The sequence below is a fragment of the Phocoena phocoena genome, chromosome 14 (assembly GCF_963924675.1).
Source record: "Phocoena phocoena chromosome 14, mPhoPho1.1, whole genome shotgun sequence".
NCBI classification, from domain to species: domain Eukaryota; kingdom Metazoa; phylum Chordata; class Mammalia; order Artiodactyla; family Phocoenidae; genus Phocoena; species Phocoena phocoena.
Genome location: NC_089232.1, coordinates 60,395,900 through 60,412,851, shown reverse-complemented (window position 1 = coordinate 60,412,851; position 16,952 = coordinate 60,395,900). Strand labels below are relative to the sequence as shown.

General features: G+C 40.0%; 1 protein-coding gene across 1 annotated transcript; it reads left to right on the top strand.

Annotated features, from left to right (window-relative positions):
• The first annotated feature begins 21 nt into the window (after positions 1 to 21).
• Positions 22 to 16,783, top strand: NDUFAF7 (NADH:ubiquinone oxidoreductase complex assembly factor 7). Its single transcript, XM_065891675.1, has 10 exons — positions 22 to 73; positions 382 to 545; positions 4,694 to 4,774; positions 5,745 to 5,855; positions 9,472 to 9,685; positions 10,502 to 10,560; positions 11,248 to 11,358; positions 13,935 to 14,078; positions 15,621 to 15,794; positions 16,324 to 16,783. Exons 1-10 carry the CDS (start codon positions 22 to 24, stop codon positions 16,537 to 16,539), a joined length of 1,326 nt encoding a protein of 441 aa, XP_065747747.1. The 3' UTR covers positions 16,540 to 16,783.
• Positions 16,784 to 16,952: the final 169 nt, after the last annotated feature.

Genomic DNA, 16,952 nt, shown 5'->3' with positions numbered 1-16,952 from the left:
CAGCTTCCTGCGGTGTCTGAGATGAGCTTCTTGGCTGCGGCAGGCGCCGGGCGGCTGTACGCCGTGCGCGCAGGTAAGCAGTTGCGGTGCCCGAGCCCCCGTTGCCGCGAAAACCGCCCGGGGCGCCTTCTCCAGTTGAGGGGGCTCCGGGGCGCTCTGGGCTGCAGCCTGGAGTCCAGCGTCAGACACGAAAGGGCTGTGTGGTCGTGGGCCAAGCGCGTGCCTGCTGCGCCCTTTGGGCGTGCTGAGGGCCCGAGACCGCTTTCCTGGCTTTGGCCGAGGTGGAGGGTTGACGAAGCCGCTTTGAAATCACTCCGGCTGCTGTGTAGATGCCAGTACTAAGGTTTCTAATGAATGCCGTTTAATGTGTGTTTTCTACAGTCTTTACTTGTCTTTGGAGAGGAAAGTACTTCAGCTCCGGGAATGAGCCGGCAGAAAACAACCCGGTGACCCCTATGCTGCGGCATCTTACGTACAAAATCAAGTCTACTGGTCCCATCACCGTGGCCGAGTACATGAAGGAGGTCTTGACCAACCCAGCCAAGGTATGGGTCGGGGAGCCCGGGGGCCAGGCCCGCTCTAGCTGCGCTGCGAGCTGTGAACCAGGAGGATATGCTCAGAGAGGACCCCGAAGGTCCTCAGCCCTGGCAGTTGCCTTCCAGGGGAAGAGCCACGCTCGAAGACCTGGGGACACATAAATGAATCTGTCAGTTGGTCAGGGCTGGGTCAAGTCAGCGGCAGTGGCTTTAAAGAGAGGACAAGTTACAAAGATGTTCAGGGGACGATGTAACCGATTGGATTTATGAGGTGAAGGAATGATGACTTCCCTACCTGGGTTTATGGTAGATACTGGAGTCATTTTTCAGGAAGAAGTGAGTTCAGGTGGAGGTAGAGGTAGGAAAGAGTTCAGTCCGAACTCTTTGAATTTGAAGTGTTTATGGGACTCAGGTGGAAATGTCCAATAGGCAACAGGAAATACGAATTTAGTGCCTGGAAAGCTGTGTTGGGATGGCATCAGCAGGCGCTGGAAGCGTATTCCATTGAGAATGGAAGGTCTGGGCGTTTACGTTCTAGCATTAGGCATTGTCACAGGTTTTTGTTTGGTTTTTTTGGGGGGGGGTTTTTTGCAGTACGCGGGCCTCTTACTGCCGTGGCCTCTCCCGTTGCGGAGCATAGGCTCCGGACGCGCAGGCTCAGCGGCCATGGCTCACGGGCCCAGCCGCTCCGCAGCATGTGGGATCTTCCCGGACCGGGAAATGAACCCGTGTCCCCTGCATCGGCAGGCAGACTCTCAACCACTGCGCCACCAGGGAAGCCCTGTCACAGGTTTTTGACCTTCATTTCCTTGTCTGCTCTACAAAGTCACTTGGTGAAAGCCTGTGGTCCTTTTATTTTAGAATGTTTCACCTTTTGTTGGGTTGAAATATGAGATCTGTGGAATCCTGGGATTCGTTTGGCCTTTTGCTGTTGGATATAGTAGAGTGACTCAGGGTCCAGAGGTTTAGTAATGGAAGAGATCCTTTAATGCCTGAATGCAGTGTTACAATGTACCAAAAGCTCAGATAAGGAGAAGCTTTAAAACAAACATCTCTGGGTTAGAGTTGAGGTCCACTCATCATTTATCCATTTATTGAGGCGCCATATGTGCCAAACACTGTCTCAGGCTCTGGGAATACTGCAGTGGACAGTGGAGCATGGCGCTTATGTTCTAGTGAGATAATGAACCATAAACAAGGAAACAAATAATTAAACAAGATCATTGTGGATTGTTGTAAGTGCTTCTGAGGGAGGAAAAAACAAACAAACAAAACTGCGTTAATAGGGATTGAAAGCAAATACTGTGGTGGGAATAGGGATTGTAGAAGTTCCTTAGGTAGGTGGTCGGGGAAGGCCAGTACATTTGAGCTGAGGCTTGAAGGATGGGGATGGGCCAGCCCGGCAAAAGTCTGGGAGAAGTGGGTTCCCAGCAGAGGATCCAGAAACACAAGGTTTTTAAGCTGGGAAATGCTTTGGTACACAGAGAAGAGAAGGGCACCAGTGTGGCTGCAGGGCAGTGACTGGCGGGTGGGAGGGTTTGATGATGAGGAAAGTAGTATGAGATGAATTTGGAGAGGAACCAGTTCATGCAGTGCTTTCATGAAATTTAGATTTTTGTGTTAGTGCAATGGGAAACCTTTAGGAGGTGCATTCATGTACATTGTGTTGGCAGTGACATCAGGTGGAGATAGTAAGTGAGCTGTTGGCCATAAGAGTCTGGAGTTGGTGAGAAAGATTGGGCATGCATATATAAATTTGGTCATCATCAGTATATAGATGACGTTAAAATAAAAAGGAACCAGTAAAAAAAAAAAAAAAAGGAACCAGTGAGAGTATACTTAGAGAAGAGAAGGTTTTTCAGGAGTAAGCCTTGAGGTAACTCAAATGTAAAGTAGAGGTTCTTAACCTAGGGATCCTTGAATAGAAATCAGGGGGTTTGTAGACGTGGATGGGAATAAAAATTACACTTTTATTTTCATTAACCTCTAACTGAAGTTTAGTGTTTCTCTGATTATGAACATAGGCAACAACCAGTACCATCAGCAATACTCTGATTTTAGCGTCAGTGGAAATCACTGACATTGTCATATCACAACAGAGTGATCATGATATTTCAAAATACTATTGTACTTCTCTGTACTTCAAAACTTCATTATTTATTAGAACTTCAGCTCAATTTTGCTTTTTAATACACTTATAAAGGTGTATATATATTACTATATCACAAATTTATTTTTAAAATATTTGATAATTATTTTTCTTTTTTTATAAATTTATTTATTTAGTTTTGGTTGTGTTGGGTCTTCGTTGCTGCGCTCGGGCTTTCTCTAGTTGCGGCGAGCGGGGGCTACTCTTTGTTGCAGTGTGCGGGCTTCTCATTGCGGTGGCTTCTCTTGTTGCGGAGCACGGGCTCTAGGCACGCAGGCTTCAGTAGTTGTGGCTCGCGGACTTAGTTGCTCTGCGGCATGTGGGATCTTCCCAGACCAGGGCTCAAACCCGTGTCCCCTGTGTTGGCAGGCAGATTCTTAACCACAGCACCACCAGGGAAGCCTGATAAGTATTTTTCAATTGATTTCATATTTAGTCCTGTGTGTTTTAAGTCCTGTGCATTTAAAAACATTCTGTGAAGGGTCTGTAGTGATCATTAGACTGCCAGAGTGGTTTGTTTCTCACACACACACACACACACCCCACCCCTGAAATACTTCCTTACGAAGGGAAAGAGAAAGGCTAGAGGGGAGATGCTGTATGGAGTGAAAAAAATTTTTTAAAGATGGAAGTGACTTCATTAAATTTCTAATGCTGAGGGGGAAAAGTTGAAGCTGTAAGAGAAAGCTGTGATAGAAAGATCCTGGCCCATGGGGGCTATGTGAGGAATGGTGATTGAGCCAGAGCACAAGGTTAAGTTTGGAAAAGAGCAGAAGGTGTAGGTGTTTCATCCTTTGAGTCCCAAGGAAAGAATGGGAACAGTGGAGGCTGGATGGGGTCAGGAACCTGAGGAAGTCTATTTAATAACATTCTTTAATTCCTGTGTGGGCCAGAGCCCAGGTCACCTGCTGAGAGTAAGCTGGTAGAAGAAGGGGCTTGAAGGGCATAGGGAAATTTTAAACAATTCTTGAGTGTTTCTTGAAGGCTAGACACTACGCTAAAACTTGGTATATGAAGGTAAATAAGACATAGTCCTGTCCTCCAAATGACTAATCCTTCTGGTGAAGAATTTAGATATATAAAGAAATAAGTTTAGAAAAGGAGGCATGCGGTTTTGCCTGAGGTTGGAGGGCTGGAGGAGGAGGTCAGAGAAGATGGCATTTGAGCAGATTCAGTCTTACTGAGTAGAAGATTGCCAGGGAGAGATGGGAGAGGAGAAAGGAGAACATTTGTGATGGCAAGGATGTATGGCCAGGCAGGGCAAATTAAAAACAAAACAAAACAAAAGCAAACAAAAAAATCAACTTTTTATTAAGATATAACATTCACATAGAAAAATGCAAAATCACATTTATACAGCTTGATGAATTTTTTTTTTTTTTTTTTTGCGGTACGCGGGCCTCTCACTGTTGTGGCCTCTCCCATTGCGGAGCACAGGCTCCGGATGCACAGGCTCAGCGGCCATGGCTCACGGGCCCAGCCGCTCCGTGGCATGTGGGATCCTCCCAGACCGGGGCACGAACCCGTGTCCCCTGCATCGGCAGGCAGACTCTCAACCACTGCGCCACCAGGGAAGCCCCGGCTTGATGAATTTTGACAAAGTGAACACTCCTGTGTCACCAGCACCCAGGTCAAGAAGCAGCCTCAAGAGCAGGCAGGGCTGATTTGAAACACAGTGGGAGAGGTTGGGCGAGGGGCTTGCGGGGCAGCCAGGGTCTTTGTGTGGAGGCAGGAGAGGGAGGGCAGCTGTGCAGTGTGGAGAGGGCCCCTGCTTGGCTTCTGCCTTTGTAGTCAAGGAGTGATTGTTTTTCTACCAGTTCTGCAAAATGACTGTTACTTTGTAAAATTTACGTAAAGACGCTGTTTATTTTGCTTATTTAGAAGACAGAACTTTCTTATGAAATAACTTGTTTATCTCATTGTATACATTATGTGAGATTTTGGAGGGGTGTTTTAAAAAGCTTATTTGAAAATTAATTTGTTTTCTCCATTTTTTCTTTTTACTTAGGGCTATTATGTGAACCGTGACATGCTAGGAGAAAAAGGAGATTTCATTACTTCACCTGAAATAAGTCAGATCTTTGGGGAGGTAATATCCAACGTAAACTCTAGAAGAAACTAATTATCAAACATTTGAGAGTAGATCAAGTAGTAGTATTCTACAGTAGTGTTTTACAGCTTTGTTTTCGGTGATTCATCGAGTTTTAATTTTTTAGTGGTTTATATACTGAAGGAATAGAGAGTAATAGAGGTATCGAGGACATTTGAAAGGTTTATACTTTACTGTAGAAAAGGAAATGTAGAGATACAAAGGCCAGAAGGAAAGAAAAAGAAAAGAAATGGAAGAAAAGGTGTTGGAAAAGAGGAGAACTAGATGAAAAAATGAGAATGGAAAGACAAAGAGAGACAACAGGCAAGGTGAAGAAGAAGGTTGAGAGTTCCCTCAAGAAGGAAGAGAGAAAAGATTAAAAATACTGAGGAATTAGTGGAATCAAAATGCACTCTATAGCCTATACCCCTTATTTAGCTCTATTTACAGTAGAAGTTTCCTTAAGAACTTTGAATTCTTTTCAGGAATTCTAGTTCATTTATTTCTATATATAACCTTTGATCACTTTAGAAATAGAAAATAGTACACAAAAGGAAGAAAAATCTAGAGATTAAAAAATATTAATTATGACTTAAAGCCATGTAATTATTGAAATTACATGAATATGAAGAAATGGCAGAATCATATTTCATATGTCTGTTTGCTTTCAAATACTAGTACCTTTTGGTAAGTGATATCTTCTTATCTATGTCATGGGACTTTTTATAGTAGAGGCTGCCTTTTAACTAGGTGTTTTCTTCTGTTATTAAGCTTCCTAAGTGGTGTGTGTTTTAATGTAGTCCCAGTGAAGTTCCTGTGTGCATATACATATATTAACATGTTAAATAACGTGTATGGTTGTTAGGAAACATTTTGCCTTCCGGCGTAAAGTCTATTTACATAGAGTTTTATATTGTGGTATACTTTTATGCTTTTATAATGCTTGAATGTAGTTCTTTCCTTGTCACAGCTCCTAGGGATATGGTTCATCAGTGAATGGATAGCTACTGGAAAAAATGCAGCTTTCCAATTGGTGGAACTGGGCCCAGGCAGGGGTACCCTCTTGGGAGATATTTTGAGGGTAAGTAATAAAAGAATGTCTTAAAGTCTCACGTACCTGACCCTTGTTACTTTTGACTGAGTTTGAAAACTTGTTGATTTCCTTGGTTTTCAGTCTTATCTCCTTAATCTCATATTTCTCAGCTAAAATGTAATGTCAAAATAATATAATGAATCATTACTTATTATGTTTCTAATCTTAAAAAATGGGGGTGAGGGGAGAATGTAAAAGCTAAAAGTATAAAACATTTAGAAGATATTATGGGAGAATATATTCATCTTCTGAGTAGGGAGTTTTTTACGTTATATAAAAAGCAGAAGCCATAAAGGAAAAGATTAATAACTTCAAATACATTAAAATTAAGAACTTTTTTGTTCTTTAAAGAAACTAGGAACATTTTGTTCTTCAGAGACACCATAAAGAAAGTGACAAGACAAAACACAAAGTGGGAGGAGTTATTTGTAACACATATAACTAACAAAGAACTGGTAGTTAGAATACATAAAGAACTTTTTTCTTTTATAGATTTATTTATTTATTTATTTTTAATATTTTGGCTGCGTTGGGTCTTCTGTTGCTGTGCACACTTTCTCTAGTTGCGGCAAGCTGGGGCTACTCTTCGTTGTGGTGCGAGGGCTTCTCATTGCGGTGGCTTCTCTTGTTGCAGAGCACGGGCTCTAGGCTCGCAGGCTCAGTAGTTGTGGCCCATGGGCTTAGTTGCTCTGTAGCATGTGGGTTTTTCCTGGACTAGGGCTCGAACCTGTGTCCCCTGCATTGGCAAGCAGATTCTCAACCACTGCGCCACCAGGGAAGCCCCGAAGATCTCCTTTAAATCTGTAAGAAGGTGACAGATAACTCAGAAAAGTCACGCCAAAGATGTGAACAGGCCTGTCATAAAAGAGGAAATCCATGTGGCTAATGAAAACAAAAAGATGCTCAGACTCATTGCTAGTCAGGGAAATGAAAATTAAAATCACAGTGAGTAACCCCTGTACCCTCAAAATTAGAAAGTCTGACAACACCAATGTTGTCAGACCTTGGTTGGTGAGGATGGGGAGCAAGGGGAACTCTCATGTACTGCTTGTACTGCTTGTAAGTATATTTTGGTACAACCTGTATGAATAGCTACTGGGCATATTCTACTAACATCAAAGTTACTTACATTGTATGTTCCAAAATAAATTGTGAGTTTATTTTGTGTGTACCTGACAAATCAGTGTAAAAAAAATGCATATTCAATTTAAAGAAATTTAAATTTCTTGGGCTTCCCAGGTGGCGCAGTGGTTGAGAGTCCACCTGCTGATGCAGGGGTTGCGGGTTCGTGCCCTGGTCCGGGAAGATCCCACATGCTGTGGAGTGGCTGGGCCCGTGAGCCATGGCCCCTGAGCCTGTGCGTCCGGAGCCTGTGCTGCGCAGGCGGGAGAGGCCACAGCAGTGAAAGGCCCACGTACCGCAAAAAAAAAGAAAGAAAAAAAGAAGAAATTTAAATTTCTTGATGCTATATGATTTCTGCTTGAAATTAAGTATTGAAGGATTTTTTTTTCAAAGAAAATTTACAAATATCTGACAAATAAGAATCCTTATTGTATTGTATGTTTTTGGTGGTGGGGGTAACCCACTGATTTATGTTTCCAGGGCTCTATTTTGTATCTTTTTAAATTGGCAAAGTCATTTGAATATAAAATATTTAATAAGATTCTCACACAATATTTTGTTTCAAGAACTTTAAAAATTAAGCCCAAAGCTCTTTTTTTCTTAAAAAAAATTTTTTTTAATTGAAGTATAGTTGATTTACAGTGTTTCAGGTGTACAGCAAAGTGATTATATATATATTTTCAGATTATTTTCCATTATAGGTTATTATAAGATATTGAATATAGTTCCTTGAGCTATACAGTAGGTCCTTGTTGTTTATTTTATATATGGTAGTGTTTATTTGTTAATCCCAAATTCCTAATCCCTGTCCCCCATAATCCATTCTTTATGCTTGTCTTTTGGAAAGAAAACGCTTGGCTTTATCATTCCCCTGTGGAAACATCTTTGGCAGCTACCCTCTTATCAGTACAAGATGTTCACAACCAGACTTGTTTCTGTGCTCTACCTTGAATTCCGTGCTCCAAACTATATGCACCAAACTATACCCACAGCTCTTAAAATGTCTAAAGGATGCTTCCCTAGATCAAGTCCTGAGAACTCTTAAAAAGCCAAAGAATTTAAAGGAATGTAAAGAAAATAGCCAAAGGTGTAATTACAGACTTTATTTTTGATCATATTTCTGAAGGATTTTTCTCTTGGGGAGAAGTTTTTCTATGTATAGTTTCATCTCAAAACTAAATTTGGAAAAGTCGCCTTGTCCTAATCAGTCTGTACCTGCATATTCAGGTCTCAAAAGTAGGAGGCAAATCACCAGTGAGTATTAAATTCAAATGAAAAAAATATTGATGTACTTTATGCAATTGGCATTGAATTTTTAGCATTAAGATACTGATAAAACATTAGTATATTCCCTTTTTTCCTCATGTTTACAGTAGCAAAAAAATGTGTGTGGCTAAGAAGAAATTGAAAATGGGAAAGAACCTCAGAGTTAAACTGTCAAGTAATTAGTGCCATTCAAATCTGATTTCTTGTGGATACAGTCTGATCATCTCAGGGGTGAGACTTTTGTAGGCATAGCAACTTTTTCGTTTTCTTTTTTTCTTTATTTTTTTTTCAAGCTGTTGCCACAGCTTCCTGCTGCCCAAGGTTTGCTGGCCTAATCACTTGAGATACAGCAGTTTGACTTTCGCATCACTTTCTAGGGCCCTACTTGCTGTATCAGTGGCTAGTCAATGATCTTCTTTGGGATACTCCCTTCATAGCAGCTTTTTATTTTTATTTTATTTATTTATTTTTGGCTGTGTTGGGTCTTCGTTTCTGTGCGAGGGCTTTCTCTAGTTGCGGCAAGTGGGGGCCACTTTTCATCGCGGTGCGCGGGCCTCTCACTATCGCGGCCTCTCTTGTTGTGGAGCACAGGCTCCAGACGCGCAGGCTCAGTAGTTGTGGCTCACAGGCCTAGTTGCTCCGCGGCATGTGGGATCTTTTCAGACCAGGGCTCGAACCCGTGTCCCCTGCATTGGCAGGCAGATTCTCAACCACTGCGCCACCAGGGAAGCCCCCATAGCAGCTTTTTAAAATCAAGCCTAGCTCTTTACCCATGAACTTGCTGTGTGGCCCCAGGTGTGATGTGTATAATAATTTTCAGGTCTTATAAGTAATAAATCTGTTTTTTTCAAAGTTAAAAAAAATCAAGGCTATATACATTTTATTTCTTGGGTCTTTTTTTAGACTCCCTAATCTGAATCATTGTTTTTATTGGATGCTAAAGCTTTTATTTTCATTTGTTAGTCCTAATTCTCATTTTTATCAGTAGGAAACCAAACTGTACTGTGTACTATGTACTGTTTGTTTCTTATATGGACCATGTTTAATAACTCCGGTAGGTTATGATGCTCATAGACTGCTGGAGAGTGACTTGTGTGAGGTTCTCTGAAACCAATTATTACTTTTGCTGTGACATGAGCAAATTATTGAGGTAAATGGTTAGAAAACCTAAAATCTACTCAACAAGCTTTTGCCAGTTTCTTCTTTTTATATTTAGGTGTTCAGTCAGCTTGCATCTGTGCTGAAAAACTGTGACATTTCAATACATCTGGTAGAGGTGAGCCAAAAATTAAGTGAGATTCAAGCATTAACGTTGACGGAAGAGAAGGTCCTATTAGAGCGAAATGCTGGATCCCCAGTATATATGAAAGGTGTCACTAAGTCTGGAATTCCAATTTCCTGGTACCGAGATGTGCAAGATGTTCCAAAAGGTAATTATTTTACATTGATTAATTAAAGAATTTTGATCACAACCCCTCACAGTAGTGATGGGTGACCACAACCTTGTAGAGCAATGTAGTAGATTGAGTTAGGGCTGCCAAGTCCCTTACCTATAGAGAACAGCATTGTGTTAGAAAATAATTTCATGTGGTGTTGCAAAAACCAAAGCAAACCAAAACCAAAACATGGATCCCGGTTGTACTTTTTATTTTTTCCCTACCCCTCAGATAGTACTGATGATGAAGTAGCCCAAGGCAGTGGGGCCCAAAGGAAGCAGTGTTAGTAGATGAGTTTACTTTAATTATCTCATCTTTTGATCATCCTTACTTGCCTAGAGGCAAGCAAGGGGTGGTAGGAGAATCCCTTCACTCCTCAAGAATGTTATATTGACGAGCCCCAGCTCAAACCTAAAGTGGTGGTCTGACCTTGGCCAAGGCACCACAGCCATTCCTGGCCTTAAGCATCTTGGATGATTTTAGGAAATTCAAATCCTCTTCCAGCTAACAAATTTGAGTTCTGATTTCTTTTGGGCCTGGTGATGAATAAAACATTAAACTGATAACTGGGATATTTCAGCTCTGACCCTCTATGCGGAAAGTGGAAATAGTAATAATTGTTCCTATGTATGTTCTGCACAGTAGGTTTGCCATGAAGAGGTGGGTGATTCTGTGGAAATTATAATTATGGAAGCATCACAAGTTGCATTACGAAGAACTATGCATTTTCTTTTTGTTAATGTTCAAAACAACCAATTGATTGCCTTGAAAATGCTGAAATGTTAATTTTTTTCTTCTGTTTTTAAATAGAGTACAGCTTTTATCTTGCACATGAATTTTTCGATGTTCTTCCTGTGCATAAGTTTCAGGTATTGATGGGAAAGAAGTCACATTTATAACTGAATAACAAAGGGCCTTATGTTGTAAGAATAAACATTTATGGTGTTTAATTATTGTTGAAGTTAGCTATATCTGGAAGTTTGATGAATATAAATAATTGAAAGGCAAAAGTGAAATATTAAGAATTCTTAGTTCTTAGGATATTAAGGATTCTTAATTCTTCTGGGATAAAGATGTATGAGAATGTAAGATAGTAAATCACTGTAGTGCAATGAAGGATTATTTTTTAGCAACTATTTTTAAATTCCAAAAATTAAAAATTTTCTTCATTCTTTCTGTGAGGAGATTTAAGATTTGGTGGTAATGCACATGTACTGGTAACTTGTAGGGCTAAGAGTATATATTATTATGTAGTAATTTGTTGGCAGAAGCGTCTGATTAGTCCTCCTAAGTCTGTTTTCCATTTTGGGGGCACTTTCCATGTTGCTTATTTCCTCCTCCATTTCTTATCTAAACAGCATTAATAGTTTGCATCTATCATTCTACTCATACTGTTAAAAGGAAATGAAGTAATGCCTTTAAATAATTTAAGTGGTAAAGTGCTCTGTAAATGTTAGTTATCTATCTTGTATATGCTAAGAGGAGAAAAGTTATTTTGGTAGAGGCAATTTTGAGAACTTGCAAAAATTTGTTCTTATGTGTTATTTTGTGTTTAGAAAACACCACACGGATGGCGAGAAGTACTCGTTGATATTGACCCACAGGTTTCTGATAAACTGAGATTTGTTTTGGCGCCTTGTGCCACCCCAGCAGAAGCCTTCATACAAGTAGGAATAATTTTTTTTTTCTTAGTTTATTGCCAACCAAATCTTCAGTCTTATTTTCTGAGTTAGTATTTTAGAGTTCCTTGTAACATGAAAGGTGCTTTTTATTAATAGTGAAAACGCACAGGATTTAGAGTCAGGAGACTGGGTTCAAATCATTTCTTAGCTGTGTAACCTTAATGTAATAAGAAAGTAAGTGCTTACTCAGCAGGTCCCTGACTGTCTGTGTTTACCTCAGTTCTCTATCAAATGGTGACAATATTGTCTACTTGACAGGAAGTTATGTATCTGTGAAAACAATGTAGTACAGTGTAAAGTAACAATATTTATTGAATATTTTGTATGTATTACTCTTTTTTTTTAAATTTATTTTTGGCTGCACTGGATCTTCGTTGCTGTGCGCTGGCTTTCTCTAGTTGCAGCGAGTGGGGGCTCCTCTTTGTTGCGGTGTGCAGGCTTCTCATTGCGGTGGCTTCTCTTGTTGCAGAGCACAGGCTCTAGGTGCGCGGGCTTCAGTAGTTGTGGCATGCAAGCTCAGTATTTGTGGCTCGTGGGCTCTAGAGTGCAGGCTCAGTAGTTGTGGCTCGTGGGCTTTAGAGCACAGGCTCAGTAGTTGTGGCACACAGGCTTAGTTGCTCCGCGGCATGTGGGATCTTCCCAGACCCGGGCTCGAACCCATGTCCCCTGCATTGGCAGGTGGATTCTTAACCACTGCACCACCAGGGAAGCCCCTGTTACTCTATTTTCTCATTTAATTCTCAAAACTATTATTAGGTAAGTTGTATCACTCTCTTTGGGCTACTGTTAGAGCATGCCTTTTTTCTCATGCTTCCACCCAAATTAAAATTTGATTACTCCTTCTTTCTATTGTCCTCAAGGAATAATTGCAAGAGCTTGTGTATCTTCGGTTTGAGTTTAAACGTTCAAAACACCTGTACTTCTCAGGAATGTTTGAGCTTTAGATTGCCTGTTTTATTCCCTTTTTTTCGAGCTCAGAAAAAGATGATTTCTACTTTCTGGACCATAACTAAGAATTTCTGCCTTAGAAGTTATCGATTTTAAAAGCAGAAGAGCTTTTAAACGTAAACCTATGAATTAAGTTTTCATTGCAAAGCTTAAGTTTAAAATGTCAGCCTAAGTGCTTGTGAGCATTTCTACTTTTTCATACTCTGGCTAATTTACCTGAGTGAGAAACAAATTCATAAAGCTACTGAGAGCTAACCCGCCGGGAGTTCATTGTTTTTAGGTCTTCACTTGAACAGTGTACACTTATGAGAAAGGGAGTGATGATTTCCCTCTCATTTGGATGGAGCAAATGGTAATGGAACCTCTTGTCTTGAAGAGCAGTCTAGGATATTAAGAATGTCAGCATGGAACGCTGAGTCGTGTCACCTTATGCCTGAAGCAGCTGACCCCATGGTTTATATAGTCAAACCACAGTAATTTATTTAATAGCACTGGAGGCTTAGTGGTTTATTATTTCATTTAATTCTCACAATAAGCCTAGTATATGAAATAGACTGTGAAAGGTTAAGTAACTTGTCTCTAGTAAGCAGTAGATGAGGTGAGACTCAAGGGCTGAGTCTGCCTGACTGTGTACCTCTTCGACCTGTGCCATTATAGGCAGAGACATCAGAGCAGGTCAGTACTTCACTTGTACTAGGTGTTAGGAGGGAGCAACAGTTAATGTACGTTTGCACAATGAGGAAAAAAATTCTTTCATTATCATAGGAATTAGTGAAATTTCATATCTGCTAGTCCAGTTGGTAAGAATTACTATTTATTGTCAATACACGTTTTAAGCTAGTATGTACTTCTTGAGGACCCTTAGTTGAACATCTTGGGAAATTAGGGCTTCAGGTACATTGACACTAGTTTATAAGCTGGTATTGCTAGATATAGGGCATATCGTTGAGGTACCTTTTCCCGCCAAAGAAGGCAGATATACTTGCTTTAATAGGGTCTGTTTTGTTATACTGGATTTATATCATTTGTTCCGCCAGCACAACTTTTCAGTGTCTCTTATGTGTCAGACACTGTTCTAGGCAGACAAAAATTCCTTTTCCATGCTTTCAACCCAGTGGAATATATTTATATGAATTACGATACAGAAGTAAAATCACCATAAATAAAATGATAATGTTCTTAGCCATCTGGAGGGTTGAGGGGGCATATGCCTTTCTATAAATGGCATTAAAATTAAAATGTCTTTGTAAACTGAATGGGTATCAGAGAACCAAGGAGTTCTGTATAATAGAAAGGATGTCATGTGAAAAGTTGAGTGTAGACAACATATTCATATTGAGAAGGAATTTATTTTTTTTATTTAAAAAAATTTTTTTTTTTTTTTTTTTTTTAAATTTTTTTGGCTGTGCTACATGCGGGACTTTAGTTCCTTGACCAGGGACTGAACATGCGCCCCCTGCAGTGGAAGCATGGTGTTCCAGCCACTGGCCCACCCAGGGAAGCCCTGAGAAGGAATTTATTTTTATTGTAACTAAGAAATGCTCATTGTAGAAAAACCCTAAGGAAACAGGTTTTTTGAATGATGTATTTTGATTCAACTGTTCCCTTACTAGTGTGATGAAACAAGGGATCACGTGGAAGTGTGTCCTGATGCTGGTGTTATTATTCAGGAACTTTCTCAACGCATTTCAGTAACTGGAGGTGCTGCCCTGATTGCTGATTATGGTCATGATGGAACTAAGACAGATACCTTCAGAGTAAGTATAATTCAGTCACATGATTTATCAGAATTTAACTGGTAGTTTACTTACAGTTGTCATTTGTTAGGTTTGAAGCTCACTGAAGATCTTTTATCTTATTGGTTTTTACAGTGCTTAGCACTGTTGTATTACATTATTTTATAATTAATCCATGTTATTATAATTACCCTTAACCCTGTATCTTACTGTCCACCTCTCCTTTGAACAGGGTCTGGATTGTCTGCATTATTCCTTAAGTTGCAGAACCTAGGTTTGCATAGATCCTAGTAAGCATCTGAATAATTCAAATTGAAAGATTTTCTTAAAAGTTCTTAAAAATTTCCCCTCCTTCATTTAAAAAAACATTGTTACTTTATTTTTTATTTTTTTTTTTTTTTCGGTACGCGGGCCTCTCACTGTTGTGGCCTCTCCCATTGCGGGGCACAGGCTCCGGACGCGCAGGCTCAGTGGCCATGGCTCACGGGCCCAGCCGCTCCGCGGCATGTGGGATCTTCCTGGACCGGGGCACGAACCTGTGTCCCCTGCATTGGCAGGCGGACTCTCAACCACTGTGCCACCAGGGAAGCCCCCGTTGTTACTTTTTATAGATTTGATCTAGCTACTGTAATCAAACCTTTTCTGTCATATTTTCAACACGTTTTTTCCTTTCCAGGTGTATTGTTTTATCCTTCCTAAACATCCTTTCTTACGCTTTTGGAACAGGGGTCCCCAACCCCTGGGCCTCAGACCATTAGTGGTCCTTGGCCTGTTAGGAACCGGGCTGCACAGCAGGAGGTGAGCAGCAGGCCAGTGAGCGAAGCCTCATCTGCTACCCGTCGCTCCCATGACCACATGAACCATCCCCAAAATTGTCTTCCACGAAAGCGGTCCCTGGTGCCAAAAAGGTTGGGGACTGCTGTCTTGGAATATGATCAGTTCTGTTCGATATACTTTAATTATACTGAAATACATTTAACTAGATGTTATTAGGTCATTTTCTAGATCGGTGTTTCTCAATTTCTAACTTTGTTCATTTAAAGAAAAACCTGGAGAGTTTTTTTTTCTTTAAGCACTGATTCTCTAGGCTTATCTCCAGGATTCTGATTTGCTAGGTCTGGGTAGAGTCCAGTAACATGTTCTCAGGTGATTTTTTTTTTTAATAATTTTTATTGGAGTATAGTCACTTTGCTGTCAGGTGATTCTGATGCATATAGTTGATGGATACACTTTGTAAAACACCATCTAGGTTCTGGTATCCTGAATTCATCTGGAGAATTCTCTCTTATACTTCATCACTATGGGCATTAATGAAAATTTTAAACTGTCAAAGGCAGCATCTTCAGGCACTATAACATAGCACTTTATAGTGGGTTTTCCACATAGCATCTCATTTGAAGAAAGGGTGCTATTTGGTAAGAGTTTGTAAACCACTGATATCGGCTATATTTTCCTTTTTAACAGTTGTTATGTAAAATGTACTAAAATGATAGCATTTCTTTAATCTTGATAATGATAACCATAAAGGTACAAAAACTCATCATTTAAAAAATTATGTTCAAGGGGTTTTGTGGCCACAGGCTTCATGATGTCTTAATTGCCCCGGGAACAGCAGACCTCACAGCTGACGTGGATTTCAGTTACTTGCGCAGAATGTCCCAGGGGAAAGTAGCTTCTCTGGGTCCAATAAAACAGCAAACATTTTTAAGAAATATGGGCATTGATGTCCGGCTGAAGGTAATGATTTATGTTATTTCACTGTTATTAAATATTTTAATTTCATACTATTTCAATAAATATTTTAAGTTCACTTGGCCTTAATGCTCTTGTTGTTAGTCAGATCCTTGGTATTCCAGTCTTTTCAGTAGTATAGGGTTCAGTGTAACCAGACAGCCTGGGGGTGGAGCAGCCTGGTAAGTTCCATGCATCTCTTCTGAGGTAAAATGAAGACTTGCAGATAATATTCACGTTTGTTAAGAAAACTTGACTGCCTGTATGAGTATGAATTTTACAACTGTTTTGAAGACATCTTAACCCTTCAGTGTAGATCAAAGCACCTGGGAATATTTGCTAAACATACAAATCCATAGGTTTGGGTCACAGCAACCTGTGTCTTTAATAAACACACCATGATTCTAAGGTAGATGATCAGAAATTACATTTTAAGCACTGTTTTATTGAATAGCTAATAGTCATTAGTATTGCTGCAAATAACTAGGAATCCTTTCTCCTGGTTATTTTCACTAAGAAATCTTTTTCTTTTCAGGTTCTTTTAGATAAATCAGATGAGCCATCACTGAGGCAGCAGTTACTTCAGGGCTATGATATGTTAATGAATCCTACGAAGATGGGAGAAAGATTTAACTTTTTTGCCTTGATACCTCATCAGAGACTTCATGGTAGAAATCATCAGATGAATGCATGTCAGTCAAAACCCTCTCCATCACCCGTAGCTGGGTTTGGTGAACTTGCTTGGCGGTGATATTTCAGTTTGGACTTTCTACTCCCAAGTTGGCCTAAGAAACTAGAATAAAGGGAACACATTTTATATATCACAGGTAAAATAAGTATTAAAATATTTTCTCTCTTCACAGCCAATAAAAATAGCCCATACAGTACAACTGAAAATTGATCTTTTAAGATTGTGTTTGATTCTTGGTACAAATGTGTGTTCTCAATTTAATGAAACTTATTATTGGGTTTCCTCTAATTAATAAAGCTAGTTGCTGTATTTTTATTTTAAAATGTAAACGTGAATTCTGATTGGTTTTATAACTGGAAACAACTGGCCATTCACAGGGGACTGATTAAATAGAACTATCCATATATTTTTAAAATGAGGTAGAGTAGTATGTTCTGACATAGATTGCTAAGATTTAGTAAGTGAAAAAGTAG